The sequence below is a fragment of the Podarcis liolepis genome (assembly GCF_965112155.1).
Source record: "Podarcis liolepis genome assembly, chromosome: 2".
In the NCBI taxonomy this organism is placed as follows: domain Eukaryota; kingdom Metazoa; phylum Chordata; class Lepidosauria; order Squamata; family Lacertidae; genus Podarcis; species Podarcis liolepis.
In genome coordinates this window covers 100,813,593-100,835,277 of record NC_139555.1, presented here as the reverse complement: position 1 = coordinate 100,835,277, position 21,685 = coordinate 100,813,593, and the positions used below count along the sequence as shown (strand labels likewise).

At 42.8% G+C, this 21,685-nt stretch overlaps 3 protein-coding genes across 5 annotated transcripts in view; 2 read left to right on the top strand and 1 right to left on the bottom strand.

Moving 5' to 3' along the window:
* Positions 1-1,141: 1,141 nt before the first annotated feature.
* LOC310701863 (uncharacterized protein C3orf49) lies at positions 1,142-9,504 on the top strand. Of its 2 annotated transcripts, XM_083493330.1 has the most exons (5): positions 1,142-1,976; positions 3,957-4,291; positions 5,132-5,262; positions 7,239-7,349; positions 8,179-9,504. In XM_083493330.1, exons 1-5 carry the CDS (start codon positions 1,855-1,857, stop codon positions 8,371-8,373), a joined length of 894 nt encoding a protein of 297 aa, XP_083349456.1. In that variant the 5' UTR covers positions 1,142-1,854; the 3' UTR covers positions 8,374-9,504. The 2 variants fall into 2 exon arrangements, with proteins under 2 accessions (XP_083349456.1, XP_083349457.1); XM_083493331.1 differs by lacking the exon at positions 7,239-7,349 and having other exon boundaries at positions 1,144-1,976.
* THOC7 (THO complex subunit 7) lies at positions 9,243-20,563 on the bottom strand. Of its 2 annotated transcripts, none has more exons than XM_083493505.1 (8): positions 20,424-20,563; positions 18,544-18,661; positions 15,139-15,266; positions 12,645-12,731; positions 11,660-11,717; positions 10,799-10,865; positions 9,777-9,846; positions 9,243-9,524 (listed from the first exon to the last, which is right to left on the bottom strand). In XM_083493505.1, exons 1-8 carry the CDS (start codon positions 20,440-20,442, stop codon positions 9,457-9,459), a joined length of 615 nt encoding a protein of 204 aa, XP_083349631.1. In that variant the 5' UTR covers positions 20,443-20,563; the 3' UTR covers positions 9,243-9,456. The 2 variants fall into 2 exon arrangements, with proteins under 2 accessions (XP_083349631.1, XP_083349630.1); XM_083493504.1 differs by lacking the exon at positions 20,424-20,563 and adding an exon at positions 19,764-19,869 and having other exon boundaries at positions 9,304-9,524.
* The window catches only part of ATXN7 (ataxin 7), a 92,624-nt gene continuing 91,401 nt past the window's right edge, over positions 20,463-21,685 (top strand). Inside the window, exon 1 of the mRNA XM_083491516.1 lies at positions 20,463-20,570. The gene's annotated coding sequence lies outside the window, so the exon portion shown is untranslated. The remainder of the gene's footprint in view (positions 20,571-21,685) is intronic.

Below are 21,685 nucleotides of genomic sequence, written 5' to 3'. Positions count from 1 at the left end.
GTCCGTTAAGAGTTTGGGTGTTATCTTCGATACCTCCCTCTCTATGGAGGCGCAGATTACAGCTATAACAAAGGCGGCATTTTTTCATCTCCGCCAAGCTAAGCAGTTGGCCCCTTATCTCTCTCGCCCTGACCTAGCCACTGTGATCCATGCGACGGTCACCTCCAGACTGGATTATTGTAACTCGCTCTACGTGGGGCTGCCCTTGAGACTGACCCAGAAACTCCAGCGGGTGCAGAATGCCGCGGCGAGACTCCTTATGGGGTCTTCGCTGCGAGATCACATTCACCCGGTACTATACCAGCTGCACTGGCTCCCGGTGGAGTACAGGATCAGGTTTAAGGTGCTGGTTTTAACCTTTAAAGCCCTATACGGCCTAGGACCCTCGTACCTACGGGACCGCCTCTCCTGGTATGCCCCACAGAGAAACCTATGGTCTGCAAATAATAACATCCTCAAGGTCCCAGGCCTCAGAGAGGTTAGGCTGGCCTCAACTAGAGCCAGGGCCTTCTCAGCTGCGGCTCCAATCTGGTGGAATGCTCTGTCACAAGAGACTAGGGCCCTGCGGGACCTGACATCTTTCCGCAGGGCCTGCAAGACAGAGTTGTTCCGCCAGGCCTTTGGTCAGGGCGCAGCCTGACTCCCTCCTCTGGCAACCTGCACAGAATTTTGCTTAATTGGTTGCCTTCAATTTGATTTAATTAATTTTTATAATGAAATATTTTTAGATTGTGTAACTATTTTACTGTTTGATTATTTGATTGTTGTTAGCCGCCCTGAGCCCGGCTTCGGCTGGGGAGGGCGGGATATAAATAAAATTTATTTTTATTATTATTATTATTATTATTATTATTATTATTATTATTATCATCATCATCAGCCAATCACCCATTCCCACCACCCTTCTGAGTAATACTCCTCCCCACCCTCTCACTGCATATAAAGGTCTGGTGACTTCTGTTTCAGTGTATCTGAAGAAGTGTGCATGCAAACTAAAGCTCATACCAAGAACAAACTTAGTTGCTCTCTAAGGTGCTACTGCGTCAGACCAACACAACTACCTACCTGAATCTATTATTATTATTATTATTATTATTATTATTATTATTATTATTATTACTACTACTACTACTACTACTACTACTACTATACTCTTCATCCGAAGATCACAGGGTGGTTTACAACATAAAGATACAAAAAAAGAACTCAAAATACATAACAAACAAATAACCCCCCTCCCACAAACACATCTAGTCCAACCCTCTGCAGTGCAAGAAACTTTTTTTTGCCCAACATGGAGCTTGAACCCACAGCCCTGAGATTGAGAGTCTCTTGCTCTACCGACTGAGCTAACCCACAGTTTCCTAGACTCCTGTGTTGTGGACTACAGCTCCCTCCATCCCTACTGACCATGCTTGCTGGGACTGATAGGAGTTGTAGTCCACAACTTCTGGAGGGAATCACATTTGCAACTCCTGTCTCATGGCCATCAAAACAAAGGGGCATCTTGAAAACCCAGGAGTTGCAAGGTGGAAGATGGCAGCCTTTGAGGAGAATCCACACCCTTGTGGATAAAATAGACTTCACTCCGTCCTCTTGTGCTAAGTCCAAAAATGTGTCACGTCTCTGAGGAGGAATTTACCACACCATGAGGAGCTGTGTATTGTGGAATTTCCCAGGGCTTTGACAAATTTGTTATTAGGCCGTGTGATTCTCAAAAAGTAGAGCCGTTTCATGACACAACCTGCCCAAATCTCTACAAGGCAAGGAAAGGTGTTTCAAGGAAGCGCCGAGCCCTGAATGCACATAAAGGTCCCGTATTAGGAATCTACTCAGCCTGGGAAGGAAAGAGCTATGCGCCGCAACCCAAGGTGCTTTCCTGGTCCTCTTCGGAGCTGCATGCGCAGACCTCCTAGTGAAAAGACGCATGAAGCTCAGGGAAAAGCCATCCAAGTGAAAGGGAAAGAGACCAAGAGGTGAGCCACACTAATTCTTCACTTGCACCTTAAACAAGTTGTGGAAATTCCCCAGGAATTTCAGTCACACATCTGGTCAAGGGCTCCCTGACTCAGAAGAAGTTTTCAAAAGGCACAGCTATGCTTTTTGCTTTGTGGGGATTTTGGCTGTATACACACCATACGAGCAAAGCACATTTCCTCTCCCCGAAATCTGGGAACTGTTGCTCTCACAGAGCTACAATTCCCAGCACCCTTAGCAAACTAGAATTCCTAGGATTCTTTGGGGTGGGATGTTTATGGCGTGTGCGAAGCCTCTAATCGTTGGTTTGCATTGTTGTTTCTCAATGACATTGTTCGTTGTACAGAATACAAACATGGGATAGGGTGTTTAGTAAACTGGGACTGTCTTAGTATTAAGCACTATATAAATATATGAAGTGAAATGAATGAATACAGTATTCTTGCTCCAGGAGACATCTAGTCTATTGGCTTGAGTTGTTTTAACAGGCTGATCCTCTGCCTTTTAGGGTTGTGCCTGCTACTCCGATCTCTGTTTTTAACTCTTTTATGGTGGTTGTACTAATTTTTGTATTTCCGGTGAATGTACTAAACAACAACAACCTTGGACATGCACAGAGAGATGTCTATAGCAGCCTGCCCCAACCTGCAGACATTTTGGACTACAACTCCCATAATGCTGTGCTTCTATTAGCTTTGGCATTGTACAGCCATGCTGGCTGGGGCTGATGGGAGTTGTAGTCCAAAGCATCTGGAGGGCATCCTGTTGGGGAAGGCAGCTCTGTAGCTACATATGCCACAGTTCTCTGCTTGGCAAAAATTCTGGAGAGCCAGGTGCTACGAATGTCTGTTGAATTCTGTTTTCTTGAAAAGAGGTCTCGGGAGGCTTGCTGGCATTTTGTGATATCTGCTTTATTTGCAGAGAGAGAGAGAGAGAGAGAGAGAGAGAGAGAGAGAGAGAAGCAAAGTTACTCATGTTGAGCCATAAGAAGAAAACTCTACAAAATTGGGTAATTAGGAGCAACCATAGGGTCATCAAAACATGTCAAGTTTTCAAGTTCTTCCTTTTTGACGGGTGGCTTTTGGGTTGGTCCTAAGAAAGTTATTTCCCAGCTGCGAGCTTTGGAAGTTGAGCACAGAAGAAGATACAGCCGAACTCCTACAGAGGTGCCAAAGCTCCCATCAGATTTCTCAGGGAAATGCCAGCAGCACCATAATATTCTTACAGAAGACAACTCAGCCCTCTGGCCTTCTGTTAGCTTTACTGCATACAGAGAATTAGCACAATCCACAGCTGGGAGGGTGGAGGGGGAAGGTGACCCCCACCTTGACAAGGCTCTTTCTTCTCCTAGGAGGTCTCCAACCATTAGGTCCTACAGCAACAAATCACCTGTACTTGGCCAAACCAGGCCTGTCCAGCATGTTGGACCACTTTAGCAGTCCTTCTAATGTCTAGACTCCAACCTTACAACCATAGAACCATTCAGCTGGAAGGCATCCAAGATCATTCAGTTCAGTCGCTAACCTTATTACTAACCCATTATGCACTGGGAATTCATTTACAAAAGTTAAGGTTGAAGTTTGTACAGTGGTACCTCTGATCCCTTGCAAATGGGATCTGTTCATTTTGAGCGTCTGCGCATGCGCGAGCGGCAAAACCCAGAAGTAACCCTTTCCGGTACTTCTGGGTCACCGCAGGACGCAATCTGAAAACGCTCAATCTGAAACAAACGCAACACGAGGTATGACTGTACTTTTCTTTTTACTTTGTTAGAAAGGTGCTCTTTTATAAACAAAAATTGGAATGGTACGAAATCCTAAAAGCCCTATTTTGAATTTCAGAAATGCAGCCTCACGTGTCAGTGCAAAGTTTTGTTTCAGTATGTCTACAACAATACAGCGATCCATCTGCATAAACCAGGACTGTGGGCGGCTTACTCACTGGGAGAGTCAGTAATTATCCATTATCTTTATTTTCAGATGGCAAAGAGTCATGCCTATTCATTTGGTGAGAGAGGAGGATAGGCGGATGCCTCAAGGACAGGTGTCTGACAGCTCTGAAACTCTTGAGTTCCACGTGGGCAAGAGAAAGAGCCTTATGAAACAGTTTAGGGCAACAATGAGGAAGTTATTCCCTTTCTATCAAAAGGCAAGGAAGAAGGCCAAGCTCCATGGTGAAGACGGCTCTCCAAAACCAGTGGGGTCTAAGACGACTTCTGTTCCCCCTAAGTATCATGCCTTTCCAAGGGCTATTCGGGCCTTACCTTCTCCCAAAGTATTTCCAGCACTGAAAAGGAAGAAGCTTTTACGGAACGGTAACTTAACTTGCTTTGCCAACGACCACTTTGTGTGCAAAATTTAAATTAAAGCAAACTGGGCACACATAGCATGCTTCAAGGGTGCCTGTTAAAATATATAATGTAGTCCCTATATTGTGGCCTAAGCACAACACGTAAAATCCATGGCCTGTAAAGTAAGATGAGCATCACAACCCCAGTCGTTCGTGACTGGACTTAATTTTCAGGAGATCATTTTACCTTTAAGTATAATGTAGTGCATGGGGAAAGGATGCGGGTGGCGCTGTGGGTTAAACCACAGAGTCTAGGACTTGTCATCAGAAGGTCGGCGGTTCGAATCCCCGCGACGGGGTGAGCTCCCATTGCTCGGTCCCTGCTCCTGCCAACCTAGCAGTTCAAAAGCATGTCAAAAGCATGTCAAAAGCAAGTAGATAAATAGGTACCGCTCCAGCGGGAAGGTAAACGGCATTTCCGTGTGCTGCTCTGGTTCGCCAGAAGCGGCTTAGTCATGCTGGCCACATGACCCGGAAGCTGTCTGCGGACAAACGCCGGCTCCCTCGGCCTATAGAGTGAGATGAGCGCGCAACCCCAGAATCAGCCACGACTGGACCTAATAGTCTGGGGTCCCTTTACCTTTACCTTTAGTGCATGGGGAAGGGGAAAAGGCATTGTGTATTTATGTACTGCATCTGCATAAGGGTCTTTTGTGATCTGCTCCTGGCCCAAGAAACAGTGATATTAATTCCAGGTTACCTAATCTAGAATGAAAGGATTTGATCTTTTATCGGTAATGAAACTGCCACCATTTCGGCTTGACTTGCTGTGTATCCTTTCTTTTCTCTTCCTTCCTCTCTGAAGCATCAATTCAGCTGGATGTAAACATTGTGGAAGAACATGCACAAAGCATGCACGGGACAAACACGGTTGTGCAAGCAAGACGGATGATGCGCCGCATCTCAGTGGTGTCTCTGCCACCTGGGATCCGAAAGGTAATGGATGACTGCTGGGAAGCAGACTGAATTTGTTGCATTTATTAAACGGCAACCGGCTTGTTTCTTTATAGAGCAAGTGGGTGTTTTACCTATGTATCAGCTCAGACCCTAGAGCTTCTATGTTATTCACTTTACGCATGCATACACATGCCAACTCAGTGCACATATTTGGAAAGAAAATGCTCACTTTAAAATATGGCATTTATGTACATTTGCACAAAGTTTTTAAGTCACTCAGTTTAAGTACTGGCACAACTGGAGAGGAGAGGGAGCTCTGTCAAGTAAGCTGCTGAAATGGGGCACTCCTGAATAAATTCAAACATAACATGTGTAAAAGTAGCTGTTTATGTTGTGAACCATCCTGAGATCTGCAGATGAAGGGCAGCATATAAATTTTAACAATAACAATATTTTTCTGAGCTATTTAGCTGTCCCTTCGCAATGGCTCTTTCTTTCTCCCCTTTCGAAATGAATTTTCTGTGCTAGCATCCACACCTACAGCTCCTTTGATCACCTATGTACAGCCCTGATCACTCCATTGAAAAAAAAAAGGATATTGCAAAATTAAAGGAGACATTGGAAAAAAATCACTATAATCAGACTGAAGGGTGATCACTGGTTGCACAGTTCTTGCTTCTAGAGTGCTTGATCTTATCTGTGTTGTGCAACTGTTTTGTTAAATGCAGAAGCATAAAGGTTAATATAACGCAGATGTCTTGTGGATTAGGATGCAGCCCATAATATAACTACTTGACCTGTGAGAGAAAAGGTTAATAAAGTAGGCAGGCTAGATTAAAGAGCAAGCTTGCAGGGAAACAGGCTTTCAGTTTTGAAAACCCAATTGAAAGACAACTTCCTGCCAAAGGAGGAATTCTCTTTTTTTCAGCGCTGTTTCCCAATTTTGAGCAGCTGGTTTCTTCAGGGGGAAAAACTACAGGACTTCTTGTCTGATTCAAATTTTGTTTGATGAAGCCCTCTGCTGGTCAGACCCGAAATTAAGTTTGTTCCTCTTTTTATTTGTTCATAAATGTGGAAAAGACAACTGTGCCTGATGAATCTTAAAAAAGAAGAAGAAAAAGAATAAATGAAAATAACCTAGATTCATCTTGGTTTGGGAAGCTTGTGAGCAGCAAACCCTGAAAATTCAACACAAAATTGCCTTGCTAGATCAGAGAAATGGTATATATTCTACAGTACTCCATTGCTAACAGCAACCAACCAGAGGGCCCAGGGAACTTACCGTATGTTGCTTAACTTCCATTGCTTAAACATGTTGTTTCCATTTTTTTTAAGCTAACAAGTGTAATAGCTCTTATAGACATATATACCTTATAGCAGGCATAGGCAAACTCGCCCCTCCAGATGTTTTGGGACTACAACTTCCATCATCCCTAGCTAACAGGACCAGTGGTCAGGGATGATGGGAGTTTTACTCCCAAAACATCTGGAGGGCCAGGTTTGCCTATGCCTGTCTTTTAGGAATGCACTATAAAGGTAGAGGAGCTTTCACGGTGAGAAGTCATCCACAATGTTTTAAATGGGATTGCACTGCACATATATAGCTATTTCCTACTTATTGAACATATCAAGATACATTTTTGACAGCCTGTAGCCTATAAGCCAATGCATAAGTGTGTTAAATTAATTTTAACTGTTTTTATTTTTATCCGCATTTTAATTTTTTTGTTTCATTGCATTTTATGATACTGTACTAGTATTAGCCAACTGGGCACCATGTGGCGGAAACAAGGGGTGCAAATTTAAGATAGAGACAAACAGACTTGGGTGTTCCCTGTATGAACTTTCCCCATTTATTATGAGGCTGGAAATTTTCCGTGTTCACAATGCAAATTGTATACATAGGCATGGCATGTTCCTTTCTCATGGAAGAGAATGGAAAGCACCGATTCATGCGGATCACAGAATTCTGTTCTTGTCTGAATGTTTTGTTTCCCACCCCCCAAAAAAAACAGGTTTCCTATTTGGCAAAAAAGAAAAAATTCTCAGTGTTCAAAAAGAAGAAGAAAAGTATGCCACCAGTATGGTACCATTCAGACATAACACTAGGGAAGCTTCAAATGCAGGTATCTTGAATCAAAGCATTGTTTAATTATACGGTGCAACATAGGACTTGGCTATACAGCTGCAAATAAAACGTTTTTAAGTGTGTTGTAAGGTGCATTATACAACTGTGACACTAGATGGCGATGGTGAGCTATGGCAAATTCAATATATTTTTCAAAACGTTAAAAAAAACCATTTTCAGAGTGTTTTTAATGTATCTAAATTCCACCATAGGCCTTTATCTTTCCGACTTCAATTCTTCCTTTTGCCTACCAGCAAACTATGAACAGTATGAATGATACACTATATTAGTCACTCTCAGAGCAAACCCGTTTCTTTCAGTGGGTTTGCGTATCGCTCATTAATTAAAAGGGAGCCCAACTCATTTTAGAGTGCCCATGAGCTGCGCTTAAGAACTGTTGACCAAACTTCACTGTTGATTCATCCTGGAACCAGCCATGGTTGCTCCAGATTATGGGGGTTATGAGACGCTCTTATTGTGACTTTTCTTCTTTGGACTCCCCCATGTGATAAATTCTTATTTTAAATCTTTTATTTTAGTTCAGCGCTCAGCTCTTTTCTCAAGTTGAAGCTCCTGAGTTGATGGGAGGGATGTACTTCTGTCTATGTACTGCACATGTAGGAAAATGCATGTACATTAAGTCCACAGCCTGTTGTGTTGCACGCACTGCAGTTCTATGGGCAAATATTGTATCGCTGATAACATAGTGTAGGATAGTCAGTTTTCTATCTTTACAAGTGACTGAAACCCTTCATCTTTCTTTCAGTTCAAACAAATTTGTTTTATCTTGTTATACTTCACCATTTTTTATCCTCGTTTCTCAACAGGTGGATAATCTCTTGGATAACATCAGTGAAAAATCCATCCAGCTATTGGCTCTGAGAAGTGCAGAGCTGCAGCAGTGCGAGTCTTTGGGAGACAGGATACTGCAGTCCTCTAAGCAGTTCCAAAGGGTTTCCTTAAGAACCACAAAGAAGCATAAACGGAAAAACACGTGCTTTCCGTGTAAATGCTGTTGCTAATATCCTTCTTTTTCTTTCTTTTGAAAATATTACTCAAGTTTAAAGTGAACCATTTGCCGGGACGCTTCTAAGAGCTGATTAACCACCTCAGAAAGGTCAAAGTAGATTAAGATTTGATGCTACTGTCAAAGCCAGCAGCAATTCATGTTTTTGCTATTTCTTCCTTTTGTTGGCCTCCATATTTCTCAAGAGCCGATGGAGTGCGCCTCCGGGGGGAAAGTCAAACTGAAGTGACCTCCCTGGGGTGCAAGCCTGGCCAGAGTGTATGGAGGTCCTGGGCTGGCCAGACAACAAGGCTCTTGGCCTCGCTGTTGTGGTCCAAAGGTTCTCTATTTCACAGCTTCAATAACCTGAGCTCAGAAGGCATTAGTGTCCTTTGTTTATTGCTAACACCTCAAACGGCAACACATGCAAGACATATTTACGAGTTATGCTTGAAGTGTGACCTGTTGGCTTTTGTGGTGACTAGAACATACATTACTCAACACTGGAAATCAAATACAATCACCTAACATTGCAGAATGGATTAAAATAATATGGGATATACTGTTCCTCAAAAAAACCTGACCTATTACTTGAAATGTAACTCTCAAAATGACGTTATAGAGATATTATTCCTGTTCGCGGGTTTTTGGAAATATCGTAATACTGTTCAACCTTATATCATTTTTTTCTACGTTATATCTAAATTTATAGCAATGCGAGCTAAGGTGACATCAAATAAGTGACCACTATAAGGTCATGCTCCTATATTATATTTTATACGTTTTGCTTCCTCTTCTTTTTGTTGTTTGTAAATAGCTGTACTGATGTGTTAACATTAATATGGAGATTTTAAAAAACTGAGTAAGAAAAAGACAGAAAAGAGCTCAAAGGCTAAAGTAGTATTTTAATTCCATAATACAAAAGCAATGTGAATCTAAGGCTAAGTATGTAGTATCAACTATTTATTGTATTAAAAAGACATTTCAAACATTAAGTCAAATGCATTCCAATGGAAATACAATCTAGTTTCTCAGGAGACCAAAAGAAAAAAAAAGTATCCATTGGCTTCCAGGCTTTGGAGCTATATCCAGGGTCTGTCTATTGTTTATCTGCAGATACCATTGGTGTATCTGAGGCATCTTCTGCTTCTGAAAGCTTCTCATCATCTGAAATAAATATTGTGCTTATGGTTTAAAAACATTCACTTTAAAATGAACATAGAAAAAGTCATGCCCTATTATTTTGAGTGCTACTGAGTTGAATTTGAAAATGTAAGTGGACATATTGAAGCTTATGATGAAATTTAGGGGAGGACAGGAATTTGGCAAGCTGAGTGTATGAGGGAAGGAGCAACAAATAAACCTGAACCCAAGCAGTAAGGAAAGTAAGTCATGCCTTTATATACTGAACTAACTTACTTTCCAGTGTTTGCTGAAGTTCATGGATGGTGCTCAGAAGTACATGGAACTGCTTTCGTCTCAACTCCAGCTAAAAGAAAACAAAAACAAAATCTGAAGCATATGAAATATTTCTTTTGGATTCTCTCTGTTCTGCATCAATGAATCATCATCTAAGTAAACATGTGGGTGAAGCCACAAAAATGTCAACCTACAGACCCAATTTTCATTTTCATATAGTTAACATGTTCTATATAATTTTAAAGACAATTTGCCAAAGTTTCATTTTGCAGAATGGCATTTTACACATGAGTAAAGCAACCAGAAGCATGGCATGCCCTATGACTCAGATTTACAGTACTCTATTCCCCCCCCCCCTAAAGTTCAGTTAAAGACCTATCCAAGAAAACAGACAATAGGTTAATGGCCCTTTATTGTATTGATAGTTTTCGCTTGCTCGTTTGGTACATTGACAGGAAATTTTATCTTAGGAACAAAATCCAAGGAAATTAGGACAACAACACTTACTGAGTGCATTATGTTTGTCGCATAAACACATACTTTCCCCCCTCCACGGCAAATGAAAATCTATGTTTTAACATTATTTTCTTCTTCAAGGTTCTTAGCATGAAGGAAGTATGATATTACCTGCAATGTATTTTAAATGCAACATTTCTTGTAGCCTATGTTATGGTTTAGAAAAGTACAGAATTTATATTTTTCTACTAGGCCCCCACTCTATTTCTTGAAGCATGTAAAAGCTTCTACCAGCTTCCCTTCACATCCTGATTGGCTCTCCCTAGCTAGGCTGAATAGATTGGCTTATCTAGAACAGGGATAGGGAAACTTTTTGGCCCCAAAGGCCAGATTCTTATCAGGATCTGCCTTGCAGGCCAAATTTGACAGGTGGGCAGGGCTAAAATATTAGTGAAAACACAAAATATTTTATTTAAAAAAGCTTATAAATGTTACACTGGTCGGTACGGAATTACCCATGTGGTATTTCATTGTAAAAGAAGAAGAAAAAAATCAGCAAAACTTACTTTGTCTTCAACATTTTCTTTGATATGAGAGAGATGCTGAAGTTCTTTTCCCAGAGCTTCTAACTGCCTGAGAAGAGATTTAGCATACTGCCATTGAAGACACCTTATCTTTGTTTTGCACTATTTATTAATTAATAATTCCATTTATAACTCAACTTTCAACCTGAAGTTTTTAATCATTTATATTATGCTCTGCAACTGCCCAGTGGTTCCCAGAGCAGCTTACACAAATAATAACAAGTATACGAAAGCACGTGCACTTAAAACAGTGCAAAACGATGTAAGATAGAGGAGTCATTTTTAAGACGCCCGGGAAGTAAAAAGACACTGGGAAGAAAGCAAACCCTCACCAGGCATGACTTTGGGAACCACATTCTGAAGGGCACCACAACTGAGATGGACCTATCGCCTACCATCAGCTCCACCTCTGCTTGTGGTGTTGGGCAGCCTAGAAATACTACAAGGGCACATTTGTGTGGGAGAAGCTACCTAGATTCCAAGTCACTTAGAATGATTCAAACCAGCACACAGAATTGTGCCAGGGAAGATGTCCAACAGGCATGGAGGAATCCCAGAAGCATCACCTTTACAGAAAAAGCACAGTCTAATTCTGCTGCCTTGAATGAACACCCAAATGCAGTGTTAACTGGACTATGCCACTCTGCATGATCACAGTGACTGTAATTAGAATTACTTGCTAAATCTAGGCGTATTCTGTACAGGTGAACATTTTGTGTGAGTTTCTATGGTGCACTTTCAAATAATACCACCATATTGTTTTAATTTCAGTGACTGCTAGCTTTCAGATGCTCTGATAAAGTATTATCACAGTTTCATTTCAGGTGTTAGACCCATACTTACTTGAGTGTTTCATGCCTATCCGGATGGTGCTGTATTACTTTAGCCAAAGCATCATATTCTGAAAGAATGAAAGATTATAAGCATCATATCTGACTTTATTTCAGTTTCACAAAGTTATAGAGTGTAATTTCACTAATTTTTAAATTTCTGTTTATAACTTGGCCCATTCTCAAACTTTCAGACGAGAAACAATTAAAAGCATAAGAAATATAATTAAAACAATATAACTGGGATGACAGGTGAATGAATGCTCTGTTGCTTGGCATATGCACAGCCTCAACTTTAACTCCATACCAAACATCTCAATGTTTGCCCATGTGATGATGATGATGATGATAATTTTATGGTTTACACCATGCCCATCTGGCTGGGTTTCCCCAGCCACTCTGGGTGGCTTCCAGCAAAATATAAACAAATAATAATCTGTCAGACATTAAAAACTTCCCTGAACAGGGCTGCCTTCAGATGTGATACTGGCTTGCCCACTTCTTTACCAGTCTCCCTTCTGAAAAGAAATCTCCCTAGTTCATAACACTCATTCACCAGAGGGATGGGTATGATGTCTCTACTCCTTTCACACATTCCTCTAGCTTACAATCACAGGCTCCACACCACCCTCTCTCACATAGGGGAGACATGTTTTAACCCATCTATTAGTACAGATTTCCAGCAAACCAGAATTACAAACACATAATTGAAACATGGATTGTGATCATGATTTGTGGGAAACCACACTTCGAGTAAGACATTATTTCCACTCATGTCACAAGGAAATGCAATGAAAGGGCAGGCACTTTATGCTTTAAGTTCAAGTCTAAGGAGTGATTGACAGCATAGGCAATATTTATTTCTAAACGAGATCTTTCATAACAAGTGAAAATAATCATGGCAAGTTAGAGAAGGATTGTCATATGCATCAAATCACTAATGTTACATGCCCCTTCATATAAAACTAGCAATTACTAACTGCAAAATAAATAGTTACCTTGGCGATTTTTTCGTATTCTTTTTGCCTGAAGAATCTGCTTTTTGCACTCTGCAATTTTCTCATGTGCGGCAGCTATGTTATTTTCTTCCAGAAGAATAAAATAAAAAAAACAATTTGACACAAATATATAAATGTCACATCGCCTATTTATTAAAATTCGAAAACTTGTACTGTTAAGTGGCAACATTACATAAAACATCTGGCTTTCAGGTTTCATCTCTAGTCATTGTGAATAGGTCCATAAATCACAATACATTGTGTATTCTAATACTGTAATTACTGTCAGAGTGCTCAGAATGCAGATCTTCTGAAATAAATATTTCTGTAGATATACCAGACAAATAAAAGATCCATTTCTAGTACGCTCCATGAAATCTGATCTGTTTACTGGGCAATTTTTTTGATGTGGAGCTAGGATTATTAAACATTTTATTTAAAATATTTCTATGACACTCTATAGCCACGTTCTCAGGGAAACTTACGAGGAGGTAAGAGATTTGTAAATAAAACAAATGAATAGCAAAACATACAAAAGCAGCACCATGTAGCAGTGCCAGAATAGTCATAATCAGAAATGGAATACAGTGGTACCTCGGGTTAAGTATTTAATTCGTTCCGGAGGTCTGTTCTTAACCTGAAACTGTTCTTAACCTGAAGCACCACTTTAGCTAATGGGGCCTCCTGCTGCTGCTGCGCTGCCGGAGCACGATTTCTGTTCTCATCCTGAAGCAAAGTTCTGAACCTGAGGTACTATTTCTGGGTTAGCGGAGTCTGTAACCTGAAGCGTATGTAACCCAAGGTACCACTGTAGATTGAAAGGCCATGGAAAAAAGCATTTGACATCAAAGCAGCGGCCCATGGAGGGGGGCATTTCATAGCCAGGATGCCACCACTGAAAAGGTCAATTACCTCCAGCATCTCCTCCAGCAGGTGCTCCCTGAGAAAGCTTAGGAAGATCTTAAGTTTGGGAAGACACATGTGGAGAGAGGTACCCTAGTCCTAAGCCATGAAGGTCTAAAAGGTCAAAACCAGCACTCTGCCTTGGGCTCTGAAATGGACTGGGAGCTCAGAAATGGAAGCTGGCAAAGCAGTGGTCTGATACGGTCATATTTCCCAGTCCCAGTTACTAATCTTGGAGCTTACAGAGGTTTCAAGAGAGTCTTCCGTGGCAGTCCCACATGCAACACCTTGCAGTAGTCCAAATGGGAGGTTACCAAGGCAGGGATAATGGAAGCCAGGTTATTCCCATCCAGGTAGGATCATAGCAGGTGCAGCAGCCTAAGTTGCTAAATGGCTATAGAGACAACATGAGTTTTCAGCAGGCTGGACTGATTTAAATCAATGGTTTAATTCAAGCTTCCTATTGGTACTTCTTCTAAACAAGTGTGCAAATCTGACCACTAAATCATGCTAAGTTGCATGCTTTACAACCAGCCCTTGCATCTATTTGTCACATTGCATTTATTTTTTCCGTACTCCCCTGTTTTACCTATAGAGGGAATGTCTTTAAAAAGTACTCCCCTATAGGGACTTTCTTATGACCGGCTCCCATGACAGTTTGTGAGGTTAACAGTTCAATCCTGTCCATGTTTACTAAAAGTGCTTCAGTTTGCCTCAGCCCAGCCTCACAAAAAAGAAGCAAACAAAAATGAACTCACAGTGACTGATATGCTATTTTTATCAGATCTGTGTTTGACAGGAAAAGGGTAAATATTCACATTTAAGAAATTATCAAACTGATTCTTCATTTACAAAGCAAGCCTCCTTCAGCACTACGTCTGGTAGGACACATTGACTCTGCTTAGTGATTATCTGCAGGGCTAAGACAGCCTTGTGAATAAGCTCACAGAAATCACTGGCTTCCTAGGGACCGGCAGAGGAGGGATGGCTTTTCTATGCTGGATGAGAACTCCATCCCTCCTCCACTGGCCTGCTCACTCACCTGTTTGCATATCCTCTATGGCTATCAGGCCTGTGATTAAATACAAAGGTGGGCTAACATGCATATGCAACAAAATCTTTTTTTAAAAAAAAGTTTTTATTCACCCTAGTCTCCAATGGTAAGGAGGAATCAAGAAGCCCTCCAAACTATGTACCTGAACATTCAGAGTACCATTGGGGAACTTGTAGCTCTCCAAATGTCAACTGACAAGAACTGCTCCAGCCACAGAACAACCAGTGGTCAAGGATAATGAGAGTTTAAGTCAAACAACATCTGGAGGGTCACAGGTTTACCCCCCAATCCCACAGGAGTGCAACCCTCTTCAGAACAGGGAGAATACCACCCATCAGAGTAGATGAACCACCTGCTAACCATACCTCTGCCTTATCTCGACTTGAGCTGGCAGCTTCAGGTTTCAATTTATAAAATGGAAAGAACTGCAGTGTGGCAAGAATGGATTGCTTTTTGCGTAATTATATTATATAAAACAATTATATCACCATTGTTTATTGTATGACGACAATATTCAGTCGGAAACCCACTATTTACCTATATCTTTGTAGATTTTTTCGTAGTTCTCCATTTCTCTGAGGTTCATATCATATACAAGCAAGGTTTTTCCCATTGAAAATTCACACTGTGACAGAGTGCTCAGCATGCGTTGGTACTGGGTGTAGCTGAAAAGGTATTATGCATTTCAATAATTTAATATCTCATGGACATACAATGATTCTCGGGAGCTCAATGCTGAATTGAAGCCTGATGCAAATCAATACAAATTAATTTTTGTGTGTGTGTATTTAAGGGCTCCCACAGCTACTTTCAAAGCTACCTGCTCTTAGTGGTGTTTTTCTGGCATTTATAATCACCATAATAGAGTCACTATATATAAAAAGAACATTTGTTGTAAAGCTGATCCCTTACACTCCTAATATGTGTCTATTATTACAGCTATCAAATTGTCATTCTGTAAATGCACAGGTTAACTGATATCAATTAGTTGCAAGGAGGGAATGCATACAAAAGGAGGAGGTAGGCTTCCTTTAACCAACATCTGAGCAATGCAGAATAGTCAGGAGGAGGAGGGGGATGCCAAGAAGACGTAAAGCAGTTGCCTAAATCATTGTGTTGGCTATTAATAAGGGTAAAACAGGCATTGCACAGTATTCTTCTGTGTAATCCTTTAGACTAAAGTTTACACAAAGGTAAGATGCAGCCATTGGTTCTGTTCCAAAAGGGTGGGATGAGGCTGAGGAGACAAACTTAACCCCACTTACCTGCGAGTAAGCCCCATTGAATTCTACAGGATGTACTTCAGAGTATGTATGGTTAAGGTTGAGGCCTTAGTTATTGAAAAGCCCAGAGCAGGTGCTATAAATGTATTAATTTAAACAATGTGAAGCAGCACCCCCAACATCAGTCTGTTATGGGGGGGAGGGGGGGAATCCACATTTCTAACTAAGTTCCCTAATTGCTGCTAGTATCAGCTTCAAAACAGCAAGGAGAGCTGATTTTTACGGTAATCAAACTGTATACCTTAAACTGTTTACTTCAGACATAAATGGGGCCACAGTAAATAGTCTGAGGTTTAAATGCTCCTAGAATCTCAATCTTAAGGGAAATAAGTAGAGCTAATAAAAAGATGATAGCAGTCCTTGAGCACTGTGTGAAATGCAAATGTATTTAAATTGAATAGTGCAAGTGATTAAAATCTGGATGAGAAATCGGCAACAAAAAGCTCACTACATCACTTGACAGACCTAAGATGTTTATACTTCTAATTCTAAATGGATTTGCACCGCTTGTACTTTTAGAAGTGTGAATACAACTTCCTGATGCAGAATCTTTGGGCCTGTGGAAGTATTCATCAATGATAAATGATAATTACTAAAATTAATTTTACATACTATCCTGTCCTTTGCCCTTTGTACTATATCTATTACTTATATGTATGGATCACGATTCATACATATTCAGGGCACTGTACACCAAACTTATGAACAAAATTCAACTAAACAAAAAAATATATACACTAAAAAAGGCAACAAACAAATTAAAACAGAATGCACACATTGCTGATGAAGCAGACACCTCTTATTTATCGAAGCATGAAGGCCTTGACAAAGAGAAATGTTTCCCTTGGCATCTGTAACCCAACAACATGGGAGACCATCACATCTCTAAGAGGAGATCAATCCAGAGTCAGAATATCCTTCCACACATCCTTTTCCCACAAAAGTCTGGTACTTCGGAGCACTTTGGAAAAATTGCTATAGTCCAGTTTAGAAATACTTTTTCTGATAAAACCATTCCATCTCAAGCAAAGCTTGTTTCAGACCAGTGTTGCCTGCCTGCCCCATCACATTTTATCATCTGAGTGATAGCCTTGGAAGTTGCTGTTTGAAAGCAATAATGCCACATCCAACCCACATGGAATGGATGGCACAGATAGTGGCACTGGGAAAAGCTATCCTGTCATTCACTTTTCCTTGAAAGAAGAGATGAACTCCAGTGCTAAACAGAAAGAACATACAGCCTTCAAGAGCTGTATCAACGGGATAAAAAGAACACAAAGGCTTGCTTTAAAGGAGCATGAGTGTGTATCCTTGATGCTGTTTGCCTTTACAAAAAACAAACACAAAAAGCAAAGCTAAGTGAGTGTTCCTGTGTAACAGTGAAACACTTTAAGGGAGCAATCCTATACACAAGAAACTGGCATGAAGCAAATTGGTGCAAATTAAGCTGATATAAAGTTATACCAAACTCCTTTCAGCAGCAGGCCTCCTGCTGCCTGAGCTGGTTTGAGCTCTGGCAAAGGAAAAACAAGCTTTGTAGGTACACCACCCTTTTGCCAGCTTAATTTAGCCTGGATGAGGGAGTTAAGAGGGCATAGCCTGACCGTGCCAGAAATGTCGCAGCTCAGCTAGAGATCTGCTGGATCCTAACCCGCTCATCCTGGCAGATCTTCCTGTAGGATGCTCCCCAAAGCGTTAAGAAAGAAAAAGTTTTAATCTCCCAAGTGTCACCCAATGACAGTATTGTACAATCAACATTTGTATTACATTGTAGCATTGATGTTACAATCAGTACTCAAGGTGCCTGCAACACTCACAGCAGCCAACATTCCGCATGGCAACTCCATTATCTGGAGGCAGAATTGCATTTTCCTAAATAATAATAAAATCAAGCAAGCCTAATGTGAGGAATGTGGTAGGCCCTCAGCAAAAGCACAGCTCTGAAGGAAGTCATCTGGACTGCACACAACACGGCTATGCATTTACTTTACTAAAAGGATTGTGTTTGAAGACTCTCATAGTGTTTTGTTTAAGGTCAGTTGATCAATACACCTTTCCAGGGCAAACGATTTCGCCCATTTCATACTGATCACCAGCTGCTATAAAACACAGCTGCCAAAAACATTCCTACTATTAGAGTGGGTGTTCAACAGAATATACTTGAAATTGACAAGTAATTAAAGAACTGATGTCTCATAGCTGGATTTCAATTGTTTACACTTCACTATAGTATTTAGACTGTTTAAATATTTGTTTTCCCAAAAGACACTTTCAAACTCTGAAATTTGGATGCAGTCGTACCTTGGAAGTCAAACGGAATCCGTTCTGGAAGTCCATTCGACTTCCAAAATGTTTGGAAACCAAGATGCAGCTTCTGATTGGCTGCAGGAAGCTTCTGCAGACAATTGGAAGCTACAGAAGCCACATTGGACGTTCGGGTTCCAAAGAACGTTCGCAAACTGGAACACTCACTTCCGAGTTTGCGGCATTTGGGAGCCAAAACATTCGGGATCCAAGGTACGACTGTATAATGTTGTTACCAACATCTGCCACTGGACACAATTCCCACATGATATTAAAATTAAAAGCTTTTATTTATGCAGAACTGGTGTTTGATGACCTACTCCCACTTTCTATTTTATAGGTAAGACAGAAATACCCTTCTTCATGAGATCCGGAGTTGCACCACTTGATGAAACTCTTCACCAACAAATTAATTCGTCTGTCGTCGCCAGCACCATCTCCGTCAATCAATAGTCGTTTGCGAATAACTTCATCTAAGGCAGAAGCAATAATTTAAAATGAGCAACAATGATATGTTGGTTATTGTCACAGAAAGCAGCCATTTGATAAGGCAATTGCCCAAATCCTAAAACTGTTTACTTAAAAGTAAACCCTGGTTCCAGTGGGTTTACTTAGTGAAAGTATGTATTAGGGTGAGGGGGTCTGTAAGTATATTTTGTTATCCGAAGTGCCATCCCATAGGATTACACTGGACTATTTAATTATTAGTTGATTTCATACAGTGTTTAGTCCTGAGAGACAATTGATGGATGGATTTCAAGCAACACATATGAGGTATCTCAACACAATCCTACACATGTGAACTCAGAAATAAGACCTAGTGATTTGAATGGGGCCTATTCCCACGTAAGTGAATACAGGATTATAGCCTGAGACTCACACAAATGTGGCAATATATTATAAATTAATAGGGTTGTTTTTTTTCTAATGCAAAGAAAACTTTTATCCTCATTACAAGTATAAACAAACTTATGAAGGCGGAATTAAGAGGGGAAATGGTCAAGAAATGTTTATATCACCACAGAAATAAGTTCTGAAGCCAGAGAGTGTGTGAAAGACACTGTATATAATAAAGAGGATAGCTAAATGGCCACAGCGTCAGGTCGTAAGCTTATCATTACTGACTTGGTTGTCAAAAATACATCAAAGGGGGTGGCTACAGAAGAGGAAGAAGGCTATGTTGCAAAAACAAACATACATACATTCATACAAAACCTGGAACTGAGCCGGGGGTGGGGACACAATGCACCATTGGCCTCCCAGAACTAACCATTCTTTGCCATGGGACGCAAACACAAGATGTGGGGCGAGAGGCCCTGTTACAGAAAAGCGTCATTATCTGCGGCTCACACTGTGCCCCTCGAGCGCATGTACCAAGCATACACACACATTTTTTTGCATTTGCCCTGTGAGGACGAAATCCGCACAGACCTACGCAAAAAAATCCCAGTTCCTAATTTCTCGGAAGGCGAGATCTCTAGATCCTAAAACACAACAATACACACGGTTAATCATCTTCCCCCACATCTTCCCTCTGCGCCGTCCCCCCTTTCCCACTCTGCGCCCCTCTCTCACCAAGGGCTTCCCGCCCTGGGTGTGGGAGCATAATGGCAAGATGCAGTGTTGAAAGATGCAAGTCTTCCCCGGCGCAAAAGCAGCCGCACATCGGGGCTCCCCAATTTTATTTTGGATTGGCAGCACCTGCGGCTCTGACGGTCGCCATGTGCTCAGTTGTAGGCAAACTCGCCCACCACCTCCATGCATTTTCAAGAGGGGAGGCTGGGTTGGGTTGAGGGCGAAGAGGCTGGGGCGGGGGGAGATGGGGGTCTCGCTCGCGAGGATTTAAAATGTGATCGGGGGGAGAGTGAGAGGAACCGGCATTATATTATTATTATTATTATTATTATTATTATTATTATTATTATTATTAGTGGTGTAGTTATTTGGGGGGGGGGTCCCGCGCACGTGAAATAAAGGCTTCGCGAGGCTGCTCGCTCAGGAGCAGAAAACGAGGCTGGTGGGCGAGATCGGGCTTCTTGGGCGGGCAGAGAGGAGCGGCGGCGGCGGCTGAGGGAAGCCGGCTTCCGAAGGCCTGAGGAAAGCGAGCGCGGCGGCGGCGGCGACGACAGGGCCCGTCCGAGGCGGCAGCGCCGCGGGGGAGAGGACCGCGAAGAGGCCGCCCCCGGTGCCGGGCCAACGCCGCGGGGTCGCTCGGCCAGCCACCCAGCCTCTTACCATCGGTGACGGCGCCCATGGCGGCGAGCGGCTGATGCAGGCGGCGGCGGCGAGCGAGCGAGCGAGCGAGGTGGGTCCGGCTCAGGCGGCCGCTTCCCACAATGCAGCGGCGGCGGCGGCGGCAGCAGCAGCAGCGACGGCAGCCGGGTAAGCGGCGGCCATGGAGTGGGAGGAGGTGGCGTCGTCGTCGTCGTCGTCGCTGGCGGGGGCGGCCGGGGCCTGAGGAGCAGCGAGGCGGGAGAGCTTTGGGGGCAGCGGGCGGGCGGGGTGGTCGGTGGCTGGGCCGGCCGGCCGGCCAGGAAGGGGCGAGCGAGCGAGCAGGCCTGGCACGGGCGGGCAGCCGAGCGCGGGCGGCAGCGCAGGAGCCCCCGCCCCGTGGGCCCCGGCCTCCAGCAGCACCTCAGCAGGGCTGCTTCCCCGCCAGGTGAGGGCGAGACAGGCGTTGGGGTGGGGTGGGGTGGAGGGTGGGCGAGGGGATGGGTCTCCACCCCTCAGCCACGCTGCCCAGGGTCGTGGCCTGGTTGTTGGCCAGCAGCCACCTAACCTTTGGTGACCTTTGCGCAGCCACCCCAGTGCTGCCACGACAACTGGCCGGGCCGGCGCTGTGGGCACAGCACCCTCAGAACAGACCTGGGGCCGTCGTCACCTGTGTCTCCTTCATGACACCCGCTGCCCCACTTTTTCCTTCCACAGCCTCACTAGGTCCAGCCTCCGTGGTCGCCACCGTGCTGTCGTCGTCGTCAGGACAGGTGTCATACTGTCATTTCCGCCGCAATGCCCTGCATTGTTGTGCCGTGGTGTCGCGGCTTCTTTGGACAGTCCGATTGCCACCCCCCTTGCTTACTGTCTCTTCTCTAGCGTCCTCCACCAACCCCATTATTGCCATGCTGGTTTTACAGTTCTCCGCTGAAACTGTCACAGCTGCTATATAAGAATTGCTGCCATATCTCCGTTGGTGATACCGTTCCATTGGGTTTTCCCATAGTACCGCCATCTTCTTTGCCGCTGTTACCACAGCTTCTCTTGCCTCCTCACTAATCACTTCATCAGTTTGTCTGTGCCAATTCAACTTTCCTTGTGGTACCATCATTGTTTCTTTCACTTTCATATCTCCCGTATCGCTTTGTTCCCGTGTTTTCTCTAGGTCAGGTTTGACAACTCTTCTATTTCTCTTTACGCTATTGGAGAACCACCACTACCAGAATAGTACATACGTTAAGAATGCTTGATGTTGCCACCATTCCTTTTGTCTTTTGCCTTTT

Bases quoted from the DNA above. Each gene is read 5' to 3' on its own strand.
- THOC7 (XM_083493504.1), bottom strand. From the start codon at position 19,854: ATGTGCGGCTGCTTTTGCGCCGGGGAAGACTTGCATCTTTCAACACTG. The intron at 11,718-12,644 runs GTAACTATTTAT...TCATTCTTTCAG, and splicing joins AATACGAAAAAATCGCCAAG to AATATGATGCTTTGGCTAAA. The intron at 9,525-9,776 runs GTAAGTTAGTTC...TATTTATTTCAG, and splicing joins ACTTCAGCAAACACTGGAAA to ATGATGAGAAGCTTTCAGAA.
- LOC310701863 (XM_083493330.1), top strand. From the start codon at position 1,855: ATGCGCCGCAACCCAAGGTGCTTTCCTGGTCCTCTTCGGAGCTGCATG. The intron at 4,292-5,131 runs GTAACTTAACTT...TCCTCTCTGAAG, and splicing joins GAAGAAGCTTTTACGGAACG to CATCAATTCAGCTGGATGTA. The intron at 7,350-8,178 runs GTATCTTGAATC...GTTTCTCAACAG, and splicing joins TAGGGAAGCTTCAAATGCAG to GTGGATAATCTCTTGGATAA.